Below are 18,070 nucleotides of genomic sequence, written 5' to 3'. Positions count from 1 at the left end.
TCGTGTGTATTTCATTCGATCTGCTCACCTATTTAAGAGCCATTTCACATACTTATCCCCCATTGTATATCCATCCATCAGCCCCTTCACTGGTGAGGCATTGTCTCTGCATGCATAATGTCATGAAATATTATAAAAAGAATGACACTATGTCAACTCCCAAAACCACCAAACTCACTGCTTCAAGTTGATTTCCACTCAGCCCTCCTATGGGAAAATACATTCTTGAGATACAGTGACCTCAAAAAACTACTTAAATCCATGAAGTGCTTTCATCTAAACTTAATCTTCCTTATCAAACAGACACTGGTGGGAAGTGCCTGTGCCTGTATGGCAGTGTGGGCGGGGTGTGGACCTGCAGACAAATGCTAGATTCAACCATAGGTAAGACTTACTGGGACTGAGTGGATTGTAACCCATGGCAACCCTTCATTGGATTTCTAAGGCTACAAATCTCAAAGGTGATGCCCGTCATTCTCCCTAGGAGCAGTTGATGGATTCGAACCACCAGACACGTGTAGTCTTTGATTAGCAGTGAAACATAAACTGCACCACCAGAGATCCGAGGAGTAAGTACCTGTGAATTGCAAGTAAAAAAAGAAGATAAGGACATTTAGCCCTAGTAAACCTATGGTAAGGCGTTGCACTGCCAACCCAACAGCAGGCAGTTTGAATCCGCCAGCTGCTCCATGGTACATGGATGGGCAGTCTCTTTATAGCCTCTAATGACCCACTGAAGGGGCAGCTATAAGTCAGTTCCAATATGATAGCACACAACAACAACAACAGCAGCAACCCTGCATATGAGCTGCCAGTTTGAGCCATGCTCTTGAAGGAGAAGCAGGAGGAGGAAGTTATTCAAGTTCACTTCTTAAATTCTTGCTTTTCTTAGTGATAGCTTTTAAATAATTTTAATAGATATATAATACATGGTACTGTACAGCTAGTGGATTGCTCACACACTAAGTGGTATAAACCTTTAATGTACTTTGCTGCTAACCAGAACGTTAGAGGTTCAAGCCCACCCAAAGACATCGCAGAAGAAAGGCATAGAAATGTAATTCCAGTCAGCCATTGAAAACCATATGGATCAACACTAGTCTCAATCCACAGCAGATATATAGGCAGACAGGCAAGATGCACAGATAGGGGCAAGTGAAAGGGACTGTACGTAGCGATGACCCTACATAGCCTTGTTGCTGTTAGGTGCCGTCGAGTCGACTGTGGTTCTTGGCAAACCTGTGCGCACAGATGTGACCCTTGACCTGTCCTGCACCGTCCTCGCCGTCTCTGCCATGCCCAAGCCCACGTGGTAGACAGTGTCCGTCCATCTTGCTGAGACTTTCCCCTCTCTCGCTTCTGACCCTCTACCTTCCCAGCTTGATTTCTCTCTCCAAGGACCAGATCCTCCTGAATCCAGACCCAAAGTAGGTGAGGCAGAGTCTCACCATCATTGCATCCAAGGACCTACTCTGGTTGCACTTTGTTCGAGACAGACTTGGTTTTCCTTTGGGCAGCCCGTAGGACTCCTTGCCACCACCACGAATCACAGGCATCAGTTCTTCTGTCACCTCATTCATTGTCCAACTTTCAGATACATTTGGCATAGCTTTGGAAGAGGATATTTCTACATTCATATCTGTATATGCTGTATATACAAGAAAAGTTACCTGGGCTTTGCAATCATAGCCAAACCCCCAGAGAGAGTAAGTTGTTGATCCTAGGGCGTCAGGGCCACAGTCCAGGGATGTCAAAGTTGAGTAGCATGAAACAGTCCACAAAGGCAACGTGCTACATCCTGCTTTGGTCAATAGCAACTGTTTGGTCTCTCTTTGTTCAAAACAAAGAAGAGCGAGCAAATCTCCCGTCCATAGCTCAGTTTGCAGTCAAATAATAGACTTTCCTATAAGAGGAACAGTAACTCTCACTTCATGGAATAATCAGCCTTATAAGAGTATTGGAAAGGGTGGGATCAAAGGATTAATGGAAATGGGAATCACAAGGAGTGACTAAGAAGCGTACGGTTACATTACATGAGTTGTAATTGTCATCAAATGAAATGGGTTTAAATGGTTGAATGGACAACCAGTTAGCTTTAGAAATTATCACTCAACTCGCAATAAAACCCAAAGAAAATTTAGTGGAGCACAGTTCTGCCTTGACAGGCATGGGAGTCACCATAAGTCAGAATGCCTTTGACAGTAAGTAGTTAATATATATTCTTAAAGCATACATTATCGCTCATTATTCAGACCCACCACCTAGGGTGGAAAAGTACCCAGAAGCCCCCAGTCATGTACAGCACCTCTCTCCTCTTCAAAGTAAGTCTATCCTGACTTCTAACGGTATGGATCGGTCTGAGCTGATTTTTTACTTTACAGACATGGAATCACTTTCCCCGGTGTCTGGTATCTGTCACTCTCTACTTACGGGAGTCATTCATGTGTTGCACAAAGCAGTCGCTCATATTTATACCAAAACAGCTGTAGAAAACTATACCTCAGTCAAGAGGATTTTTGAAGAATAGTTGGTACGACTTAGAAGCTGGGGTGTGTCAGTGGGCTTTGCCTCCTGTCCCTCCAATCTCTGGCTCCCAGCTCTCCCACAGTGCTCCTTGTATTCTTTCAACTAACAACAGTAAAAGGTAGGAGAAAGGTTCTGTACTAGTGCCTGTGTGATCCTGGGTAAATCATCCCCACTCTCTGTACCCACTTGAAGATCTGCATAACAAGGCCTATGTGAAGTGCCGTAACAGTGACGACACTGGAGTGAAGGATATCGCCCCCACCCCACAGTGCCACACTGTTTTATACACTGTGTATCCACCCACTTAATGCTCACCTCCCGGCTTAGGACTCTACCTTATGAAGGAGTCTTTGATTGTTCCCATTTGCCTCCTTCCAGAAGACATGCTGATGCCCCCAATCTTTGTCTGTGCATCTGTTATCAGCTAACATAAGGTCATTTTGAAGTTGTTCAGTCTCATTCCGCCAACTAGGACTTACCGCAACTCTATGAATGAACAGCCAATCGAAACTTTGTTCTTTTGGCAGGGCATGGGATATTCTTCATCAAAACCACAGTTCAGAGCTACCAATTTCTCTTACGTCTTCCTTGTCCTTGCCTACATTTTTTGGTAGGGTAGGTCGTAAGCTAGTATGAGTGGTATGCTTATATGAGGAGGAGAGAGACAGAGAATGACCATATTTATGGAACACTTGGGTTCCCAGGGCTGGAGGAGGCAAGGAAGGCTCTTCCCCTAGAGATTTCAGAAGGAACATGACCGACCTCGTACCGATTTAGACTTCTAGCCTCCAGAATTGCAAAACAATGCCTTTCTGTTTTTATAAGCCTCCTTCCCCATTTGTTGTTGGGTGTCATTGAGTCAGAACTGATGCATAGCTAACCCTCCAGTGTTTTTTTTTAAAGGCAGTGAATTGCATAGGAGGAGACTACCCGTCCTCCTCCCGTGGAGTAGTTAGTGCATTCGAACCGCGAAGGTATGTGGTTCAAATCCACCAGCTGCTCGGCAAGAGAAAGATCATTCTGACTCAATAGGACATAACAACTCCCATTTGTGGTGTTTTACAACAGCTCTAGGTAACCATTAAAGGAGCTGATACACCTCATCTTGCCTAAGGAAGCGTAACTATAGGGATAGAGCTCCAGAGCCATGACCTTGACTGCTCCCCAGTCCTGCCTCTTAGATGCTGTTATTAATCACAGCTACAGCATGTGGAGGACACTCTGAAAGCACACACTTATTTCCTGGCTGAGGAAGAGCCTGTGTCTGGTTCCTGTCCCCCTTGCCTGCTGCACCCAAGCCACCTTCTCCAGCCACTTGTCACCTCTTCATGGTACTTTCTCTGGTAAAAGAGGTGTTCTCGTCCTCTCTACTTAGAGCACTCTCTCTACTCTTTCTCATCCTTCAGATCTCGCCCTAATTATCACCACCAGAGATCATTCCAGCACCGTCTAGGTTGTTAATGTCCATGGAGTTGGCCTTGACTCTGGCAATATCATGCACAGTAGAGTGAAATGCTACCTTGTCCAGCACTGTCCCCGTGTTCAGGTGTGGATTGAACCTCTCTCATCCATAGGGTTTCCAGTGACTGATTTTGGGGCGTAGTTTACCAGGCCTTTCTTCTTCACCTGTCTTCAACTGGAAGCTCTACTGAAATGTACTCAGAATCATAGCTAGAGGCTGGGCATGGGATTCATTGACTAGAAATGGAACCAAGGCCTCCCATGTAGGGAGCGAAAATTCTCCCAGCGAATCACCACTCCCCCCCCCCACCCCTCTTTGATTCTCTATCACTCTAGAATGATTCTCTACGCAGCTAGAATGAATATCGTAAATACTGATGACACTCAAAAGCAACAACTCTGGAGTGAAGGATACTATGTCCAAGCATCTCCTCTTCCTCACCCTGCACTCCCACACTGTTGTGCCTCTGTGTATTCACCCATCTAATGCTCACACCCAGCCTTATGATGGAGGGTCTGTGATTGTTACCATTCTGTAGATGAGTCTGTATCATGAGCCTCGTGAGGCTCCTTCTAGTACTCGCATCCTCACACCTCTCATTTGTGATCATTGTACTGCTCTGTGAGTTAACCGCTTCTATAGAATATAATATCCCTTTAAGGCTTTACTTTGAAGGGCCTTGCACACGGTTGTGGTCCCCTCCCAGAGCCTGGCAACAGTAGAGATTGGACAATCTTTGAAGACTCTAAATGGATCTCCAGTCCTTTGGCTGCCCGCCCCTACCCACTGAGGAGCCATTGAGCTTCTGCCACGTCGCCCAAGTGTTTCCTGAACAAACACTCCAGTGTGGTCTGCTTGTTGACTTGGGCAAAAGGATTCTGGAAAGCGGCATGGGGTCAGTGTGAGCCCAGAGCAGACTCGGTCCAGTGATCGTCAACTGGCTTGGATTCTTACACGTCCTTTTAATTAGCAGTAGGCTCTGTGGCAACACAGGCACAGTCCCCCGTGGGGCTGAAGAGCTGTTCCAGTTGACCCCACATGTTTTCAAAAAAGCCCCTCTCTGGTATTCCCCATTGTGACCTCGTCCAAGCACTTCTTTGTTGGAGCAGCGGGTCTTCAAGAAGTTAAGGAAACAAACCAGTCAGTGGGTGGAAGGCCAAGTTGTAGCCTGGGTTTTTCAGAATTGTGCTTTACGGTTCAGGATTATTCTGGTAACGGTACTGGGTCACTCAGAGAAGTGGCGTTAGTCCTACTGCAATGTTGTCACTTCCAGGCTGAGCTGGTTCAAAGGCAGGGCCCCAGTGAATGCTGCAGAAACAAAACGCAGTGCTTCTGTTGTTGGGAAAAACAACATCAGCTTTGGGCCTCACTGGGAACAGCTGGTGGTTAAAACAAGAGGTGCTGTGGGGCCCTACTCCGTGCTTTGCCTGGGGGAGACACCCCCTCCTTGAGTGGGGGGCAGGCCTGGCCTTGGAGGATGGGACTCCAAGCCTGAAGTGCACTCGCCCCCAGGCCCCCTTGCCTGGCAGCAGCTGACAGAAGGAAATTGTTTGATGCGTCTGCCAGCACTGTTCTCAGTCCGAGGAGCAGATGGCAGGCGTGTGAGGGCTAATACACTGCTGACCTGCTTGCTGGCCCCTGGGGACCCAGTCAACAGTCCAGTGGCCAGCTTAAGGGAGTTAGAAGGATCTCACCCATGAGATCATGCTTTCAAAAGCTCACGCAGGGGCAAAAATGCCTTAGCCACAGAGAACTCCTGAAACCGATAAGGGAATACAGTCTGGCAGGAGCAGGAATGTTGAAAGGGCTTTAGAGAGAGGAGACAGGCTTGCATTTTCCAGATTTTGGAGAAACATTACCACTGCTCCCAACCTAGCAGAACATGTTCATTCTTCCCCGGACAAAGGAAGGGCCAGCCTGGTGCAGTGCGCAGGAACAGAGCCACTTGACCTTGACCTCTGCTGCTTTCAGCCACTGGCAGGTAGATAGGAACCAGCTCTTGACCTCTTAGCATGCAGCAGCTCAGGGACTGATCAACCAGGACAGCATCACCTGCGGGGACATGGCGGGGAATATTTGGAGGCATCATGACCCAGGAGGGAGCTCTTGTGGCCCTGCAGGGAGTCACGCTGCTGTCCCAAAGGCCAGGCCTCTCTTGTGGGTCCAATCCACCAGCGGGTCCTAGGGAAAAAAGATGGGCAATCTCCTCCTGTACTGTTTGCTACTGTTGTTCTGTACCATTGATTCAGAAGTTACTCATAGTTAACCCACCAACAATTTTCTGAGGCTGTAAATCACATGGGAAGAGATTACTCATCTTTTTCCCGTGGAGCAGCCAGTGAATTCAAACCTCATGCTTTTGGATTGGCAGCACAACTCCTACCACTAAGCCACTGGACAGCTCCCTATGTGATTTACAGCCTCAGAAACCTGCTGGAGGCTCAGGTATGGGTCAGTTCTAAGTTGATGGAAATGTGAATGAATGAATGAATGAATGAATGAATGAATGAATGAATGACAGGGTAGCTAGTTGCTCCTCACATCTACTCAGATTCTATCCTGTGGTGGTGATGATGTGGTTGGTGCTGTTAAGTATGATTCTGACTCATAGCAACTCCTGTAAAAGAGTAGAACTGTGTTCTGTAAGATTTCTAAGGAGGGACCGGTCCTTGGAGAGGGACGTCTTGCTTGGGAGGGGAAGACCCTCTATGAGGTGGATTGATTCAGTGACTGGGGTAATCAGGATGGGTGTGTCGGAGACGGTGCGATTGGCACAGGACAGAGCAGGATTTAGGGCTGTTGTACATAGGGTCGCTATGAGTCACAAGCGACTCGACGGCATATAACAACAGTCTTTATGAAAGCAAAGCCTTTTCTTCCATGGAGCGGACAGTCTCATTGCCATCAAGTCAGCACTGACTCATAGCTGACCCTCCAGAGGGTTTTCAGAGGCTGTAAATCATGCAAGAGAAGCTTACCCATCTTTCTCCCACAGAGCAACTGGTGGGTTTGAACTACCAGAGAGAGAGAGACAGTTGCAGCTCCCTACCATCTAGGCCACCAGAGCTCCTGGTGAATTCAAACTACCAGCCTTGGATGGTTAGCAACCAAAGGTTTAACCATTGCCAAACCCACAACATAGACTCAATTCTCCCTTAGCGTGACCAGGTCTCCAAGGCTGTTAATCTTTGCAGGAGCAGACCACCCATCTTTCTTCCTGGGGCAGCTGGAAGATTCAAACTGCTGACCCTTCTTGTTAGTAACAACACACATAGCACATTATACCACGAGAGCTCCACTGAGCTGCCAGTATCTGAGATCGGTCAAGGTGGGACCTGAGAATCTCATTTTACTTCCAGCCCATAGATCATACCATACTTTAAGTAGCAAGAGACCTCAGTGTTTCACAAGTTTCCCCCTCCTTCCCCTCTCCATCTCTTCCCATCCGTCCATCCAGCCTTCTCTGTCATACTCTTTTTGAACCTATTCTGTGTCTGTCACTAAGAAACATGTGACATTTAAACACCACTATTCAGGTGACAGTCTCTCTCCAGCTGTTGCCAATGTTGAAGTTCAAAGTGTTAATGATATCAATTGGCTTAGTTAAAAAAAAAAAAAAAGGATCCCATGGGATTTAGTCAAACTCTTCCTCTACTTTAAAGAAAGGGAGCTCTGGTGCCTTAGTAGTAAGGAATTGTGCTGCCGACTCAAAGGTATGTGATTCAAATCCACCACTTGTTCCACAGGAGAAGGATGGGCATTCTTCTTCTATGCAATTTACTGCCTCTGAAAAAATCTACTGGAGGGTCTGCTGTGGGTTGATTCTGACTGAATAGTATACCACAACAACTTTTAAAGAACAACTTGTACCTCAAACATTCTTGAGCATGGCTGGAAGCACATGGGCTGTGGAACACCCATTACCTTAGGAGTGCTGCGGCCAGACACATCTTCATAAACAACAGGTTTGCTCTCCGAAGCCCAGGCTAGTAAACTGTCCCTGTAAAGCACCAGAGAAGTGAATACTTTCAGCTTTGCTGGCCATATGGCCTCTATTGCTGACTCTTCACCTCTGTTGTTTACCAGGAACTCAGCCACAGACAATATGTAAGCAAATAGATATGATTGCGCTCCAATAAACTTTTATTTACAAAAAGCAAGCATAGAATTGGATGCTGCCCATGGACTGTTTGCAAACCCATGTACTTACAATTCCTCCTCCTTCATGCCTCTGGCCTGGGGCCACAATTTGCAGACCCCTGTTCTGAACAATCAGTTTTGTTTTATGTTCCTGACACAGAGGGGGGGAAACCTTACAGAAAGGGAGCAGGATCAATTCTAGGAGTTCTAAATGTCTGGAGGGCAGGGGTGAGTAGATGCTGTTCCGTTTACAGCACAGAGATGTGAAATGTGAAGGCATCTTTCAAGTTGGCAGGAACACAGCTCTCTGTGTTCCAGTGCCAGATTTTTTTTTTTAAAGTAGGAGTAGCCAGGGTAATAAATAAGGAGCAATGGACTGATGAACAAAAGGGCTGCTTTAACTGGAAGCTCAGTTCTCTTCTTCCTGGATTGGAGTGGATACCTTCTCATTTTAGAATGGCGTCTGCCATCAGATCAATACTGGTGGTGTCAGAGCAGAGCTCTGCTCTACTGAGTTTTCAGTGGATTTCTTTTTTCCCAGAAGGGGAAAACCAGGTGCCTTTCTTTGGAGATGTCGCTCAGAGGACTCAAACCAGCCTTTCCATTAGCAGCCAAGCGTGTTGACTGTTTATCCCACCCCGGGACTCCATCGCACACCAGCCAGGTTCGCCTGGCCCTCTCGTCAGAAGGCGAACCAGAGCGCTCTGTGAAGGCATCGATTTCTCTCACATTCACTGGTTTCTGGGAAACCTCGAATCTGCAATCAGGGAGCCATTGCTTAGACTGAATGAGATGCTGGTGTTGCTCACAGTGCCTCTGGCTGCACCTTCGTGTCAGCAGTTTAACCACAGGCTGAATTGCAGACTGACCTCTTTGTTGAACCAAGGCCTTTGGGTCCTCGGGGAAACTCACTGGCCCAGTGAGACGTGGACATGTGTAGTTCCTGGCCATGCTGACCCTTGCAATGGGAATAAATAGAGGCCTTTAGCCTTCAACTGCCGTTCGGTACCTCTCACAAAGCTTGCATTATTTGGAGAGGGGTGGAAACACTCTCTAGTCTATGAGTAACACAAAGTCCCACTTGAGGAAGACGGCCTGGCATCTGTACCATTACTGTTGGGTGGGATTTGTCTGCCAGGTTCTCTAGACTGAGGAAAGCCACTGATGGTGACAGTGTTAAGTGTGGCTCAGGCTACAGTGTTTCAGCTAGTGAGCTTTGGAGAATTTATAGTTTACAACTCTACCTTCTCCGCCATACATATGATCAGGCGCACAGGTGTGCATGTACCTGTTTGTACATGTGAGTACGTATAAGACAAGCATGTGTTCACCTCCACACACTGTGCACACCTGCACACATGGCTTGGATGGCAAACAAAGTCCATTTATTATAAGATAGAGAGGTTGCATTTGAGTGTCTCATTTAGTCAGACTATCTTGTTTTGTATTATTTGAACATCGAGGCTAGTTCCAAATTGGTAGATGGAAGAGAGTTGAATCTCATTGGCATAAAGAAGAAATCTCTAACAGCAATTTAAAGGCACAATTATCGATCATAGATGTTCCATGAACATCGCTGCCTGCCAGTCGCTAAGTGGTGTATTCAGTTCAGTCATTCACACCTGGAGTCATGTATTCTACAAGCAGTTATTTGCCTCCCAAGTTGGCTGGATGTAAAATTCTGGGGCCATACTTTCTTTTGTTGGGGGCTGTGAGAACTTGTTCCGCTTTCTTCCAGGATGCTGACCCCCAGTAGAATTGCACCCCACAGGGCTTCAAGGCTGGGATCTTTGGGAAGCAGATCCACGCCTTGCTTTCGAGGCACTATGGGTGGGTTCAATCCACCAACCTGTCAATTAATAGTCAAGTGTTTAATGGTGAATACCATCCAGGGGCCCTAGATTCTGAGACAGAGAGTGGCAGATACATTACAGTTTTTACCCTCTCAGAGTTTATAAAAGAGCGAAGGCAATAGAGATTAAACACACTGTGCTCAAGTTTGTTACAGTCCTAGTAAGTGCTGAAAAAAAACCACATTTTACCTCATCAAACTATCACTACAGCTTTCTGATTATGATCCCCATTTTACAGATGCATCTCAAAAAAGTGCTTTGTCACCCAGCCTGGAAGAACCTCTTCAGTTTTGTCTGTGTTAGAGAGAAATTGCGTATTTTTCACAGAGGGGTTTGAGCTGAGATAGGACAGTTTCATTGTTGGGGACATAGGAGCTGCTAATTTAAGCATATCTTCAGAGTTGTGATTAATAAGGCAGAACATTTTTGCAGATTGGGGAGCTAATTATAAATCACACGTTCTTCAACTTTAAAATTGGAGAAGCCCCAGATGGTGTGCTGTATAATGAACCACAAAAGACAGTGAGATTGACAGGTGTGGTCATGGTATTTTGGTTCCTGATGTTTGGAATCCCACTCAAGATTACAGTCCTTGTTTTATAATCTTGGCCTCTTTTTTTTTTTTTTAACCCAGACGTTTTGTTGTTGTTTTTTTTTTTTAATTTTTAATTTTATTTTTGTGTGTGTACCATCAAATCAGATATGACTGGTACAGGAGGAGATTGCCCCCTCCTTCTCCAGCAGAGCATCTGGTGGATTCGAACTGTGTACCTCTGGGATTGCAGTGCAGCATCTTGCCACTAGGCCACCAGAGCTCCCATAATCTTGGCCTCTTGAAGGTCAGAGAGTGATTGCTCTCTTTCCTTGCTGTGAGGATTCACTTATCAAGCATTTACCTACCAACTCCAATAGACTGATGTTTGTTGTTATGTGCCATCAGATCGCTTGCGACTCATAGCGACCCTATGTAAAAGAGCTCTAAATGCTGTTCTATCCCGTGCCAACCTAGCCATCTCAAACACACTCATTCCCACCACTCTAGTCACAGAATTGATCCATCCCATCAAAGGTCTTCCTCTCCAGTGCCGTCCCTCCACTCTGCCAAACATGATGTCCCTCTCCAAGGACCAGTCCCTCCTTGCAACATGCCCAGAGTATGGCAGACGAAGCTTCAGAATCCTTGACTCCAAGAAGCACTCCAGCTTTACCCTCACCAGGACAAACCTATTTTTTCTCCTAGCAGTCCATGGTATAGTCAACACTATTCTCCAGCACCAAACAAAGGCATCAATTCTCTTTCTGTCATCCCTATTCACTGTCCAACTCTCTGCCGCATAGCACGTAATTGTGAAGATTATAGCCCGGATCAGGTGCACCTTAGTCTCCAGCCTGACATCGTTGCTCTTCCGTACTCTTGAGAGGTCCCTCACAGCTGACTTTCCCAGTGCAATTCGTCTCCTGATTTCCTGGCTGCTGTTACCAAAGAGTGTTGACTGTGGAGCCAAGTAAACTAAAACTGTTAACTATCTCAATCTCTTCACCATCCATACTGATGCTGCCAATTGGCCCAGTGGTAAGAATCTTTGTTTTCTTGATGTTGAGCTTCAATCCATAAAGGAGGCTGCAATTCTTGACCTTCTGTAGCAAGCGCTTCAGGTCCTCCTCAGTTTCAGCTAGCAGGGTTGTGTCACCTGCATAACGTAGGTTGTTGATGATTCTTCAACCAATCCTGATGCCACATTCCTCCTCGTACAGCCCAGTGTCTCAGATGATCTGTTCTGCATACATATTGAAAGGTATGGGGACAGAATACATCCTTGACGAATCCCCTTCTTGATTTTTGAATCATGTAGTGTCTCCTTGCTCAGTTCTGACGAATGCTTCTTGGTTCAAGTATAGGTTTCGCATTAGCACAATCAAATGTTCTGGGATTCCCATTCTTCTCAGAGTCAGCCATAGCTTTTTGTGATCCACACAGTCAAAAGCCTTTGCATAGTCAATGAAGCACAGATATACATTCTTCTGTTATTCTTTGCTTTCTGCCAAGATCCATCTAACATTAGCTATAATATCCCTAGTACCATGACCTGTTCTAAATCCAGCCTGCACATCTGGCAGTTCTGTGTTGACATATTGCTCCAAACATTTTTGGATAATTTTCAGCAGAATCTTGCTTGCATGTGATATTAATGATATTATTCGATAATTCCCGCACTCTGTTGGGTCACCTTTCTTTGAAATGGGAACAAACATCAATCTTTTACAGTCAGTCGGCCAGCTGGCTCTCCTCCAGGTTTCTTGGCACAACTTAGTCATAGACTTAATATAGACTGATGGAAATGAGAATTATAAGGAGGAAATGGGAAGAGTGTGATAATTGTGGGCTTTATCTTTAATGTCAGAAAAGAAAATGTAAGTGGATAGTTGAAGGTAAAATCAGTTTTGCTTGGTAAGCTTTCACTCCAATCACTAACTGAATGGGGGGGGGGGGCGATGTTTATTGAGCACTAGTTGGGTACCTGACACTATGCACATCTGTTGAGAGTGTAGGGAATAGGGAGTAGATTACTACCCTCCACACCCATTGCTGTTGAGTGATCCCTACTCCTAGCGACCTTGTAGGACAGAGTAGAGCTTTCCCAGAGGGTTTGCTAGGCTGTAAATCTTTACAGAAGCAGACAGTCACGTGTCTCTCCTATGGAGCCACTGGTGTGTCTGAACCACTGACCTCTGATTAACAGCTGAGTAATTAACCATCAGGGCTCCTTATAGCTGATGTTAAGGGGGATCCGTTAGCTATGAATGTACCATGTCCTTAAGTCGAGGTGGACCTGGTAGGGCACTTTAAGAAAAGTTCATGCGAATGACTAGTTGATGGAAGATGTTTTAGGAGGGAAAACCAGTAACCACTCCAATTACTAAAAGTCAAAAAGGTAGTTTATTCCAGCTGTAGAAAAAGGAAAAAGATAGGTAAGTAAGGAGTGGGGGGGGGGGCAGCAGGCCAGCTAACCCCTAAACTCCTGAAGGTTACACCTTCAGAAGGAATTATGCAGGTGATGGAAGGTCCATTTACATCATAATGATAAAGAAAAGGGTTACTCAGACATATGGTTTCCTAGATAAGAAACCTTTTGATATGGGTTACAACCTCACCTTATCAGAGAACAGAACATTCTGGGTATTTTCATAACACAGAACTGGATAAAGACATGCAGACCACTAACTTTGTTTTCAGGGACTACTTTGCTGTTAAGATGTTAATGCTATTTGTGCATAATGAAGGAACTTTGCCAGCAAGGTGGATGAAACTCCTCCTCCAGTCCTCCAATCGACAGCATGGGGGTTTCTGTGAATTGGTTATTGGCCATAGGATTACAGAATCAGATCAATACTCAACAGAGATTTCTGCTGGGCGGCATGCATGGTATTTTAGCACTTAAGCAAAGACCACTTGACTGCAAGGGATGTTCAGGAAGGCACAGTCCTAAGGGGTAGCATTCCCTGTCAAGGGCCTTATGGTCAGAAGTCAGCCATACAGAGGGGCGAGTTTTCCAAGAAGGTCTGGAATGAGCTCACTGGTATGTCTGAGGAGGAAGACGACTGTCATGTGGCTGAAGCAGAGCGAGCAGGAGGAGTGCTTGGGGAGGATCTCAGGGGGTGAGGAGCAGCCAGGTCACGTGGGACCCTGAGGTCTGCAGGAGGATCTGGATCTCGCCAATAATCAGGTTAACCACAGAACCACCCCTTTTAGAGGCAAGAGCATAACTCGTGCTCACCTGTGGACAACATGGGCCTCTCAGTTCATGTCCTGTGTGCAAGACGACCCTGGAGAGAAATCCAAGTAAATAAGAACATAATAGAAAAGTTACTCTCTAGAGTGAGCGGGTAGCATTTCCAATGGCAACCCACACATCTTGCCCAGGGAGCAGCTTCTGTTCAGGTAAAAATGATGGGGAACTTCTGACTTGAACCACAGGACTCTCCTGATCTTGCCATTGGACTTCCTTTTGGAAAGGACCCTGCTCTTCTTTTACATTTGCCTGCTCACTGGCACGTGGCTCTGCCCATATTCAGGATGTTCTCGGAAGGGTTTCATTTTGGCACTTATTTTTAAAAATTATTCCGGAAGAAATAAAAGTGTTTGGGGATTTATATTTACTAGATTTCTGCACTAACTCCCTGGTGGTACACTCTCTGCTACTAAACCAAAAGGTTGGAGGATTTACATGTACCCAGAGAGGCCCCGAAACGGCCTGGCAGTCTCCTTCCAAAAAGTCAGCCACTGAAAGCCCTGTGATCGACAAGAGGGGGTATCCAGAGTCAGTCAATTCTGTGACAAGTAGTAAAGCGGTTAAATGATTACGTAAGAACCAAACCCAATCCAGTGTTTGTTGAGTCTCTTCCAACTCATAGCAATTCTGCACTGGTGGTTTTGAACTGCCAGCCATTTGATTAGAAGCTTGAGACTGTGCCACCAGGTTCTTTATACTGAGTCCAGTTTCATCTCCGGGAGCTCTGGTGGCCTAGTGGTTAAGAGAGTTGCACTGCAATCTCAAAGGCATTCGGTTCAAATCCACTAGGTGCTCCATGGGAGGAGGATGGGCAATGGCAATCTCCTCCCATGCAACTTACTGCCTCTGAAAGAAACCCTGCTAGAGCGTCAGTTATGAGTCAGTTCTGATTTGACAGCAAATAACAACAATAATTCTATTTCCAGGTTTTAGCAAAAAGACCTACAGAGATCATGGGGCCTGCCTGGATGACTTTTGTCCTTAGATGCGATTTTAAAGATTGGTTTTCCCTCCCTCTGTCTTACTAGAGTTCATCCACTCTTGCTGCTCATTTATCATCTGGGGTTGATGTCTTTTCTCTCTCTCCCTCCCTCTCTGCCTTCAGACAGGGAGGCTCTGGAAGTGATTAGGCTGTTGTAAATCAGCTTTTGTGATGTGGGTGTCAGAGATAAGCAGCAGGGAAAGCATTTGGAGGAGGCAATTCCTCTTGCCCTGAAAATTATCCCAGTAATGAAATTTTAAACATTACTGGAGAGAGTATGTCTGGCAAAATAGTTTCTCCGAAGGCATATCCATTGTTTAGATGTGACTCCTTAATGGGTTTTATGTTATTTTTAGAATGTATTATTCAGGTATAACTTCCATAGAGCAAAGCACACAAATCCTAAAAGTACTCCTCAGTGAACTTTCTATGTAGGTCCCTATGTGGCACAAATGTTTTGTATTGAATTCCTTTCCTAAGGAAAAGTGTGGATAGATAATGAACACTGCATTGGAACAGATGAGGGAAGAACTATATGAAAGGGACGTATGATGAGGAATTGTATGTTTAACAACAATCTGGAACAAAGCATGCCTTGCAGAGTAGACTAGGGGAGAGGAGGCAGGGAGAGAGGGATGGAGGAGAATGCAACAATGAGCAGATGAAAACCCAAACTTTCTGTAAACTTTGGTTAAAATTCTAATTAAAAAAAATGCAGCTGAACTAAAAGGTCGACAGCTATACCCACCAGCCTTTTGTCAGTAGCCTAGTGCTTAATGGCTGCGTCACCAGGGCATGGGCTCCACAGCCACATTATCTATCTATCTATGTGTATATGTAGTACTGAGCTTCTGCCAGTGATTCTAAATGTTTTCCCAGAGTGCTCAATAGTACTGCTCTGCTTTGGTGAGTGGGGAAAAGCCATAGGTTGCCAGGGACCTTGCAGAGGTGTGTTGTTTGCAACCAGAAATGGCAAAATTGCTAATCCTTTTAACATGTAAGGAGTAGGCATTCAGACTTTGCTGCTATGTAAGAGTGCTGCTTTAAAATCCAAGTTACTAGAAAAAAATCAACACCTCCGTTACTTTCAGAATGGTTCATCTCCGATACCAGGAGCCCATTTCCCTGTTTTGGGCAATTTAGGCCTACTGCCAGAGATGCTGCTGTATTTTTAAAAAATGCCTCCCCAGGAGAAGGCAGGAATGCCCGAGGCCCCCATTCTCATCTCTGGGATGCTGGGGACCCATTTAGAACCCTGAGGCAGTGGTTCACTTGGCAACTTGAGAACTAAATAACCCTCTAAGAGGCCTGAATTAGTTCTAGAGAATCAGTTAGAGACCAAGTCATTGATGATAAGCAGGTACCAACTGCTTGGGGACAGCAGCCAGCAGGAGCCTGAAGAGACGTGAAAGGGTCCAGGATCCCCCACCAGTGGTTAGTTTCTTGTTCTGTGTTGGTTTGTGTAATGCTGCAAGCTGTCTACTGGTGTTTCAAATACCAGGGGGACAGCTTTCAGCAGAACTTCCAAACTAAGACTAGGAAGACATGGGGTGCTCCAGAAATCAGTCATTAAAAATCCTTGGGTCACAACAGAATATTGTTGGATCAAATAAGCCCCATAGGTGGAAGGTACTCAAGTACATAGAGGTCACAAGTGATTCAAGTGGACTAACACTGAAGAGGACCCAGGGACAGGCAATGTTTTGCTGTGTCTTTTGGGGACCACTAGGAGTTGAGAGAATATCTGATGGCAGCTAATGAGAAGACTCTAAGCTCAGGATTGCCAGCCATTCCTTACGCCTGATCTGGCCTTATAAAGTTGTCCAGCGTGGCAGATGAATCACTCTGTGAAGTCTAATTCTAGTAAGAGCAAACAGGCATTCTGTATTGAATGGAATTCTTGGTGACTTCATGAGCCACTGAAGGAATCTGAAAATATAAAACACCTCTCCCTTAATCTGATTGTACTTTTGGCAAGGGTCCCGTCTAGGTGGACACTGTCCTTCAGTGTCCTTGAGAGCCCTGGTGTTCCCAGTACAGCCCACCCACCCCCAGAGCACCTTTTGCAGCCAGCCTGTGGCTGAGTGCAGCCACACTGGATAGATGATGTTGGTGTTGACAGGGACTGCCAGCGAGGCCCATTTGTGCTGACTCTGTGATCCTCTCCTCTCTCCCGCAGGCCTCTCCGCTGACGGTGGCGCCAAACGCCAGGAGCACCTGTCCCGATTCTCCATGCCTGACCTCAGCAAAGACTCCGGCATGAACGTCTCGGAGAAGCTGAGCAACATGGGCACCCTTAACTCCTCCATGCAGTTCCGGAGCGCGGAGTCAGTGCGCAGCCTGCTGTCGGCGCAGCAGTACCAGGAGATGGAGGGCAACCTCCACCAGCTCGGCAGCCCCCTCGGCTACCGGGACCTGCAGGCCCACGGCAGGATGCACCAGAGCTTCGATTTCGAAGGCCTGGCGGGCGGCAAGCTGGCCGGGCCCGAGGGCGCCAGGGCGCAGCCCATGAGCGAGCGCACGCGCAGGAGAGCCACCTCTCGCGACGAGGGGCGCCGCTTCAGGCCCCACCGCTCCCGGCGCTCACGGCGCTCGCGCTCGGACAATGCCCTGCACCTGGCCAGCGAGCGCGAGGCCCTCTCTCGATTGAAAGAGAGGCCGCCTCTGAGAGCCAGGGAGGACTATGACCAGTTCGTGCGCCAGCGGAGCTTCCAGGAGAGCCTGGGCCAGGGGTCCCGGAGGGACCTGTACGGCCAGTGCCCGAGGACTGTGTCGGAGCTGGCCCTGCAGAACGCCTTTGGGGAGCGGTGGGGACCCTACTTCGCTGAGTACGACTGGTGTTCCACCTGCTCTTCCTCCTCGGAGTCCGACAACGAGGGCTACTTCCTAGGGGAACCGATCCCGCAGCCTGCGCGCCTGCGCTACGTGACCAGCGACGAGCTGCTGCACAAATACAGCAACTACGGCCTCCCCAAGTCCTCCACGATAGGAGGCCGGGGACAGCTGCACAGCCGGAAGAGACAGAAGAGCAAGAACTGCATCATCTCCTAATAGCACTGGTGTGGGGGCGTGAGGGGCGTGGGGAGCTCAGAATGTAAACCCGGAAACTTGCACTGTTTGCAATGTCCAATGCTGGGGGTTGGGGGGGGGTAACGCGAGGAAGAGGTGAGGTTACACATTGCCGGTTACAGATCATGGTTCTAGGCATGTTGAATATTATTTGCACATTTCACTTTGGAAAAAACACTTTAGACTCTCTCGGGCCGGGGCCACCGCCCGCAGGTTCTGTGCAGAGTGGCCATTGCGAGATGGCCTG

At 46.9% G+C, this 18,070-nt stretch overlaps 1 protein-coding gene across 1 annotated transcript in view; it reads left to right on the top strand.

Annotated features, from left to right (window-relative positions):
- The window catches only part of PRICKLE2 (prickle homolog 2 (Drosophila)), a 112,968-nt gene extending 95,163 nt beyond the window's left edge, over positions 1–17,805 (top strand). Inside the window, exon 7 of the mRNA XM_006893838.1 lies at positions 16,934–17,805. Coding sequence (XP_006893900.1) covers positions 16,934–17,805 — 872 coding nt within the window. The remainder of the gene's footprint in view (positions 1–16,933) is intronic.
- The last annotated feature ends 265 nt before the right edge of the window (positions 17,806–18,070 follow it).

Source organism: Elephantulus edwardii, unplaced genomic scaffold (assembly GCF_000299155.1).
Source record: "Elephantulus edwardii isolate Elephantulus edwardi_28Jun2011 unplaced genomic scaffold, EleEdw1.0 scaffold00132, whole genome shotgun sequence".
Lineage (NCBI taxonomy): Eukaryota > Metazoa > Chordata > Mammalia > Macroscelidea > Macroscelididae > Elephantulus > Elephantulus edwardii.
This window is presented reverse-complemented; position numbering and strand designations above follow the sequence as displayed.